At 42.9% G+C, this 8,773-nt stretch overlaps 1 protein-coding gene across 1 annotated transcript; it reads right to left on the bottom strand.

Moving 5' to 3' along the window:
- Positions 1 to 3,789: 3,789 nt before the first annotated feature.
- On the bottom strand, positions 3,790 to 7,748 carry SPATA19 (spermatogenesis associated 19). The gene is made up of 6 exons (XM_036276158.1): positions 7,671 to 7,748; positions 7,443 to 7,499; positions 6,886 to 6,972; positions 6,619 to 6,710; positions 4,152 to 4,229; positions 3,790 to 3,856 (listed from the first exon to the last, which is right to left on the bottom strand). The coding sequence occupies exons 1-6, from the start codon at positions 7,746 to 7,748 to the stop codon at positions 3,790 to 3,792; spliced, it is 459 nt and encodes a 152-aa protein (XP_036132051.1).
- Between the last annotated feature and the right edge of the window lie 1,025 nt (positions 7,749 to 8,773).

Below are 8,773 nucleotides of genomic sequence, written 5' to 3'. Positions count from 1 at the left end.
GGGTCACAAAACTAACCTCCACAAATTCAAGAAGACGGAAATCATACCACACATATTCTCTGGCCACAATGCCTTGAAATTAGAAATCAAATGCAAGAAGGAAATAAAGAATCTCACAAATATGTGGTGACTAAAAAATATACTACAAACAAAAATGACTGTGTCAAAGAAGAAATAAAAGGTGAGACCAAAAGACATAGAGAGACAAATGAGAATGACAATACAACATATTAAAACTTCTGGGATGTAGTGAAAGAAGTAATAAGAAGGAAGTTTATATCATAAAAGGCCTATCTCAAGAAATGAGAGAAATCCCAAGTAAACAACTTAACATTACATCTTAAAGAACTAGAAAAAGAAGAACAAGAGCAACCCAAAGTCACCAGAGAAAGTAAATAATAAAAATTAGAGCAGAAATGAATGAAATAGGGAACAAAAAGACTGTACAAAAAATTAATACAACCAAGAGCTGGTTCTTTGAAAAGATAAATAAAATTAACAAACCCATTGTTAGACTCACTAGGAAATAAAAAGAAAAGACCCATATGAACAAAATCAGAAAGAGAAGTTACCACACACATCACAGATATGCAAAGGATCATACTAGAATAATATGAAAAACTATATGCCACAAAATTTAATAGCCTAGAAGAAATAAAAAAGTCCCTAAAAACATACAGCCTTCCTAGACTGAATCATGAAGAATTGGAAAATCTAGCCCGGCTGGTGTGGCTCAGTGGTTGAGCATCGACCCATGCACCAAGAGGTTGCCAGTTTGATTCCCAGTCAGGGCACATGCCCAGGTTGTAGGCCAGATCCCCAGTGGGGAGCATGCAGGAGGTGGTCAATTGATGTTCTTTTTCATTGATTTTATTTCTCTCTCCCTCTCCCTTCCTCTTTCTCTAAAATCAATAAAGAAGAATAAAATTAAAAAAAAAAAAAAACAATCGGAAAATCTAAATACACTGATCAGCAATGAGGAAATTGAAACAACCATCAAAAACCTCCCAAAAAATAAAAGCCCAGGACCAGATGGCTTCACCAGTGAATTCTACCAAACATTCAAAGAAGATTTGAAAACTATCCTTCTCTTCCTAACACATTTTATGAAGCCAACATAATCTTTATACCAAAAGCTGGCAAAATAGCACAAAAAAAAGAAAATTACAGACCAATATCTCTGATAAATACAGATGCAAAAATCCTTTTAAAAAAATACTAGCAAATTGAATACAACAATCCATTAAAAAAAATGCATCACAATTGGGTGGGTTTACTCCCAGGGCTCGAGGATGGTTCAACATATGCAAATTGATCAATTTAATACACCACATTAACAAAAGAAAGGATAAAAATAATATAATCTTATCAATAGATGCAGGAAAAGCATCTGATAAGATATAATATTTATTTATGATTAAAACATTCAATAAAATAAGTATAGAAGGAAAGTACCTCAACATAATATAGGCCATATATGTCAAACCCTCACCCAATATCATACTCAATGGTGAAAAACTAAAGCTTTTCCTCTAAAATCAGGAACAAAACAAGGATGCCCCTTCTCACCACTCTTACTCAACATAGTTCTGGAAGTCCTAACCAGAGCAATAGGCAAGAGAAAGAAATAAAAGGCATCCAAATTGGGAAGAAAGAAGTAAAAGTGTCACTTTTTGCAGATGACAAGATTTTGTACATAGAAAACCCTAAAGACTCCACCAAAAAACTATTTGAAACAGCAAACAAATACAGTAAAGTTGCAGGATACAAAAACCAATGTACAAAAATTCACTGTTTGTATACTAACAATGAAACCTAAGAAAAAGAAAGAAAGAAAAAAAACAATTCCTTTAGCAACTACAACCAAAAGAATAAAATACCTAGAAATAAATTTCATATAGGATGTGAAAGACCTGTATACTGAAAACTACAAAGCATTATTCAAAGAGATTGAAAAAGACACAATAAAATGTAAAGATATTTCATGTTCATGGATTGAAAGAATCAACATAGTTAAAATGGCCATATTACCCAAAGCAATAAGCAGATTTTATGCAATCCCTATCAAAAATCCCAATGTCATTTTTTAAAGAAATAGAACAAAAAAAATCATCCTATTTGTATGGAATCACAAAAGACCCCAAATAGCCAAAGCAATGCTGAGAAAACGAAGCCAGAGGTATCACACTAGCTGACTTCAAATTATACTACAGAGCTAGGATAATCAAAACAGCACAGTATTGGCAGAAAAATAGACACACGGATCAATGAAATAAAACTGAGAGCCCAAAAATAAAACCACATGTATATAGGCAGATAATTTTCAATAGAGGAGCCAGAAACACACCATCGAGAAAAGAAAACCTCTTCAATAACTGGTGCTGGGAAAATTAGAAAGAATGAAACTAGATTACAGTTTGTCCCCATATACAAAAATTAATTGAAAATTAATCAAAGTCCTAAATATAAGATCTGAAGCAATAAATTACATAGAAGAAAACAGGTACTAAACTTATGGACCTTGATTGTTGAGAATATTTTATGAATTTGACCCCAAAGGCAAGGAAAGAAAAGCAAAAATAAATGAATGGGACTATATCAAACTAAAAAGCTTCTGCACAGCAAAAGAAACCAACAACAAAACCAAAAGGCAACCAATCGAATGAGAGATGGGATTTGCAAACAACAGCTCTAACAAAGGCTTAATATCCAAAATATATAAAGAATTCATACAACTCAACACCAAACAATCTAATTTAAAAAATAGGCAGAAGACCTAAACAGACACCTCTCCCAAGACGACGTACAAATGGCCAACAGAGATGTGAAGAGATGTTCAGCTTTACTAGCTATTAGGAAAATGCAAATCAAAACTATAATGAGATACCACCGCACCTGTTAGAATGCTTATTATCAACAAGATAAGCAATAACAAGTGTTGGAGAGGTTGTGGAGAACAGGGAACCCTCATTCACTGCTGGTGGGGATGTAGACTGGTACAGCCACTATGGAAAACAGTCTTACAGTTCCTCAAAAAATTAAGAAACCGGCTACCATATGATCCAGCAATCCTTCTTGTGGGTATGTACTTGAAACCATGTATTTGCAAAGACATATGCACCCCTATGTTCATTGCAGCATTACTCACGGTGGCCAAGATGTGGAGACAACCAAAGTGTCCTGTGATAGATGATTGGATAAAGAAGGTGTGGTACATAGACACAATGGAACACTACTCAGCCATAAGAAAAGATGAAATACTGCCATTTGCAACAACATGGATGGACCTTGAGAATATTATGCTAAGCGAAATAAGTCAGGCAGAAATAGCTAAGAACAATATGATTTCACTCATACGTGGGATGTAAAACTGAAACTTGTAGACACAGGCAGCAGTGTGGTGGTTGCCAGAGGGAAGAAGTAGGGGGCGAGAGGGGGTGGAGGGGGCCTAATATATGGTAATGGAAGACGGTTTGACGTTGGGTGGTGGGCACAGTGTACTATACACATCTTGTATCATAGAAATGTACACGTGAAACCTATATGATTCTATTAACCAATGTCACCCCAATAGATTTAATTTTTTTTAAAGAAATTTAAGAGAGGCACTGCAGGAGCCTAAGGCAGCTGCCTTCTTCCCCACCGTCATTGGCTCCAAGTGCTAGCCCTCACCAATGGGGAAAGGCTGAATCTGATCATCAAGCCCCTGCCCCAGACCCTGTCTCCCTGCCCAGCGGAGCCATCTTCTCTGCCTGGCTCCTCACCTGTCAGCTCTCTCACCTGTTGCTCTCAGCAGTCTGAGTAGGAATTTCTGTCATGAAGCTCCTGAGATGATGCATTGCTAAGATGGCATAAGCTGTGGGCACAGAGGAGAAGGGCAAGGCAGAAGGGAGACTGCAAGATGGCAGAGCCCACCCAGAGAACATACCCAGCCCACAGCCCCGGAGAGTGTGGGGCAGGCAGCCCACACCTGGGCCATCACCCCATCTAGACCTCGGAGCAGACTCTTACAAAGAGGCACTCAGCCCAGAAGGGCTTCAGGCTTAGCAGACCTAAGTTGCAGCTGGAGCTAGGCCCAGAAGGGGCCAGCAGCCCGCCCCACCCACCAGTCCCAAACTGGGAACACAAACCAACTTGTCCCAGCAGCTTACCTTCGTCTCACCTGCTCTATTCTATCGCGCATAACATCGTCTCTCACCTCACTTGGCACTTGAAAGATACGGGTATGGCTGCAACACAGCGTTCAAAGCCTGGGATGTTTCCAGGCCTTCCCTGGGCATTGTGAAACTGCTGGTGTTGCAGTCGTGTAGACGATTAGTTTTGTCCCCATCACCATGAACTTTTGAGCTGGTCCTCGACCCTTCTAGGACCAGGAACTCAACGGGTTCTTTTTACCAACAAATTTGCCCTGAGCCACCAAACAACCACGGGAAACTGTAAATGGTTCCAAGGAGTATTGAGGAAACAGTTTAAGGGCCTTTGCTGGAATTAGACAGCAGGCCAATGGTCTTGGAAGGCATGTATCCACCCTCTCTGAGTTACTCTCCAGCTTCGTTACCAGATCTTTATGATCTGCACTGTGCCGTATTCACTATAGTTTAGAGATACTTCTAGAAATTTCTGTCACAAAGAATCTACAGGTACCTTGTTGCTACAGTTGTTTTTATTGACCCTGCTGGATTTGTCTTCCTCTCCACGGTCCCCTTCCTGTCCTTCCCAACTCCATATCTCCCCCTCTTCACAAGCCCTCCACTCTGGTGAAATCAGCCTGCCCACTGCATCCCCCATGTCTGTGACTATTGAAACTGCCTTCTCTGGACCAAGCCTTGTTCTAGGTGTGTTATTTGTAGCTTCTAATGTGAGGACAGAATCAATACTGTCTGGGGAGAGCTGCGCCCATGAATACTGCTCACACCAGGAGGAGCGGGGTCGGTGCCACAGATGGAGAAGAAAGAAGAAGGGATTCCAGATGGCAGGGAGAGTGCCCCCGCCAGGGGGAAAGGGAGACCTCAGAGAAGGAGGAGCCACAGGACAGGGCCCTGAAGGCCGAGCAGATTGGCTGAGTTACCACGGCTCTTGCATCTGCGGGAGGCCCACCGCAGCTCCTGTTCACCTAGGTTCTGCCCAGTTCATTAGCCAAACAAGTGTCCTGCTGGACACCTTGCCTACATACCTGGCAGCCAGCCTGGGACTGCTACCCCGGTCCCCACCTATGCTCTCACAGATATCCCTCAGGCCTCGTTCTCCAACGTTCTCACACCTTGTCCGCCAAGTTAACTTTCACCCCTTTGAGACTGGGGACTCTGATTACCCTTTTCTCTCTCTTCCAGAGGGCCTGGCAAATATCAGGTGGTTGGAACACATCTGTAAATAAGTGAGTATCTTTGATGCTTCATTTAGGGATCAGCATGACCTAACTACACACTTACTGATGCTAATAGATGGATTGTAGGGGGAACTGACAGAGTTTATGGTTTAAAATCTCCATAGAAATCCGGAATGGAAAAATTATATATAGACGATTGTGATTCCTGTAGCCTGTCTTCAAAGCTTTATCCTAATCATGCCACACAGCTAAGGTTTTAAAAAATAGTGGAGGTGATGATCATGTTACCCGAGCCGAGGCATCGCACATTTAGGGTTCCACGGTGCAGGCACGCCAGGCACAGACAGCCTCCCACGTACAGGCTGTGGCTGGATTACAGTCACCAACATTTATGATTTTAGGGACCATTGGAAGGTTTTCCATCCAAAACATCTCTCCCAGTGAGGTCTCAAATTCCTCTCCTGTTCTAGAATCAATGAGTAGTTGAATCCCCATTTAAAATGCTAATGCCACTGGCAGGAATAAACACCTAAGAATTGGATATCCTGAAGCAAAAATAAATGTCTTGAGCAATATATCCTCTTTGATAGAAGACAGCAAAGCTGGCAGTGGGGGGTTGAAAGGGAAGACAAGCAAACAGAGATGAGAGAGGACTCTTTTGCAGTTTAATCCCAGGGTTCTTCTACTGGGAAAAAGAGACCCCCAAGTGAGCACAAGTCCCAGAAAGGAAATACGAAAGCTTATGCCAAGGGAGTGAGCTGGTATCCAGGCCCAGCTCTCTCCGCCTTGAGTTAGCACCCTCAGTGCCAGGATAGGGAAGGCCTGTGTTCCCACTGGCACAGTGGGGTGCTGGCAGAGCTACCAGAATGTGGAGCACATAATTCTAGCCTCGGCGCCTGGAAACCTCTCCCGGCAGTTGCTGATGAGGGCTTTCTTTGGCTTTTGCATTTTAAGAGCTCATTTTCTTTTAGCTCTTTAAAGTGCAGCCACTTCTGAACAAATCAACTGCAAAAATAACAGAAGTCTGAAATTTATTCAGAAGCATTTAGGAAATGGTGAGCAATCTCAATTTCCAACCCCTAAAATCATTTAAAACTTAGGAATGAGCTGGGCTTTCAAGACAGTTAAACTATTCCCTTAAGATCCCAAAGTAAGGCTGCAAATTTTCTCAGCCAAAGGAGTCAAGATCTCCAGAGAAGAATGGCTGTGGGTTTGTGGGAGCCAGAGAGCTGATGCCTTCTTTGCTTCTCCCTCCCGACAACTAGGCTCAGAGCAAATGATATTTGCTTTACCTCCATCTTATGAACTGGATTCTTGTCCTTTCCTCCAGGACCTCCTGACTCGGGCTTACTAGCAAATCAGACTTGGAGAGACGGTGCTTCGCCTAGGAAATTGGGGTAGGGTCCACATGATCATTGCCCAGCAAGGACTCCATGGCTAGGCTGGAGCCCAGCCTGGACAAGCTCCGCCCACTTGTCCAGGATCCTTTGCTGCAGGACCTCCTGCCCTCCCCCTCCCTCTCTCCACTTCCCCAGGATGACTGTCTCAAACTCATTTACCATGTCTCTGGTCACATGTACATCCTGGCCTTGGATGAGAGGGCTGGTCATCTTCTCCTTTATGTTCTGGGAAGCCTCTTCTTCAGTCTGAAAGGCGGGTAATTTCCCTCTCAAAGCATCCCTTGGTATCTGACCCCCAGTTCTCTCTCTTTTTCCTCTTCCCTTTTCTTCTTTCCATCACAACACACATCCACACATACAAGCTCTGTACCTCACAGTTCCACCTGTCGCTGCTTTCCTGTGGGAACTTCCAGGTCCTTGGACTTATCCCAAGGTACTCCTGAGACACCCCGAGGCTGGGGCAACACATCTGAGACCCTGCATCTACTATGCTTGAGAAGCGGGGAAGGGTTCATGGTGATTCCCACGCATCTATTATGAAGACACAAGCCCCAGCACCCTCCAGGTCCTAGAGTCTAGGACATCAGGTGTGTTAGACACAGCTCTAGGATGTTGAGTTTCCCGTTCTAGGGAGGAGGAAGTCCAGATTGCTGCATCCGCTGAGGCCCGCTCTCTGGAATTTGAGGGACCCTGAATCTCAATGGGATTTTACTCACTTTTTTCAACCAGTGCTGTACTACAGACACGGCTTCACTTTCCACAACTTCAACGTTCTGCAACAAATTGATAAGGTGATGCCCCCAAACACCTGGAGCCCCGGGCCCCGCCATTCTTGTCCAGAGGTACACGTTGTAAGAGCTGCTCTCCAGAAGCGCAGCAGTGGGCTCGGAAGGGAGAAGACACCTGAGAAACAGCTCGGCATGGCTACCACCAGCTGCACTTACCGAACTGGTTTTTGGTGGGAAGGGGAACCCTACACCTTTCCGGGTGAGAATGTACACAATCCATGTTGTAATTATCATCTTTGGACTTATGCCAGGCCTTCTTCTTGGCTCCCTCCTTCCATTGAAGCAGCCTTACTTCCTCTGGAACAAGGAGGTCACTGGAGGGAGGCGTCCACCTGATTGGCTACCCAGTGATGATGTGACAATGGCCTCCTTTATTCTCCAGGGTGAGCGTGAAGATGAAAAAGAGAAATCAGAAAGTAATCCACTTCAATGGGGCCCTAGCTCAGAAATGGGGAGGTCGGGGGAGGGGAGGTAAGGCTAAGATATAGCCCAAGAAAGACACAAGGGGGAAGTTACCAATAATAGATCGAGATTGAGGAATGGGGGTTTATAACTGGTCACCCAGTCTTGACAATGCTGAAGCAGAAAGAGCTTATGAATCAAAAGAATAAATGTGTAACACAATGGCCTGGGCCATCTAGATATTCATTGACACAATGCTGCTGGTATTTTTTATTCTTATTCTTATATAGAGAGGATAAAAAATAATACAAACAATAAAATGTATAGAGTAAAAAGTGAAAATGCCATTTCTTGTAAAAGACATTTCCTGATTACCTCAAGTCACCCATGGATGGCGGACGGCCTCGGTGGAGGGACCTAGTAACGCGGGAATGAAAAGGGGACCGTGATGTGACTTTAGATTAATTTGTGGGCAAGAAAATTGATAGGGGCTCAGAAAGGTGCTATTTCCATCAGAAACCTTCACCAGGAAACTGAAGGACATTTAGAATATGCTAAAGAACACTAAGCAAATGTTTAGCTGCTCTCAAAACTAGTTGTAGCCTAACTCTGAGATTGTTCTCAAAGTCTCAGAAACCGGGGTTGCAATCCTGTCTCTACCACGAACTTGTTATGTGACTTCAACCCAGTGATTGGGTTAAGACTGATGATTAGTTGCTCTGGTCATAGTTTCTTTGTCTTCAAAATGAAAAGAATAGAATAATTGCTCCTATTTTCTTCTGGCTCTAATCGTCTATAGATGTTCTCATTCTCATTCTGAAGAGTATTGAAAACCTTTATCTCACTCCCCCCAGTTC

Source organism: Molossus molossus, unplaced genomic scaffold (genome assembly GCF_014108415.1).
Source record: "Molossus molossus isolate mMolMol1 unplaced genomic scaffold, mMolMol1.p scaffold_m16_p_22, whole genome shotgun sequence".
Classification (NCBI taxonomy): domain Eukaryota; kingdom Metazoa; phylum Chordata; class Mammalia; order Chiroptera; family Molossidae; genus Molossus; species Molossus molossus.
Note: the sequence above shows the minus strand (reverse complement) of the source record. Positions and strands in the feature narration are given on the sequence as shown.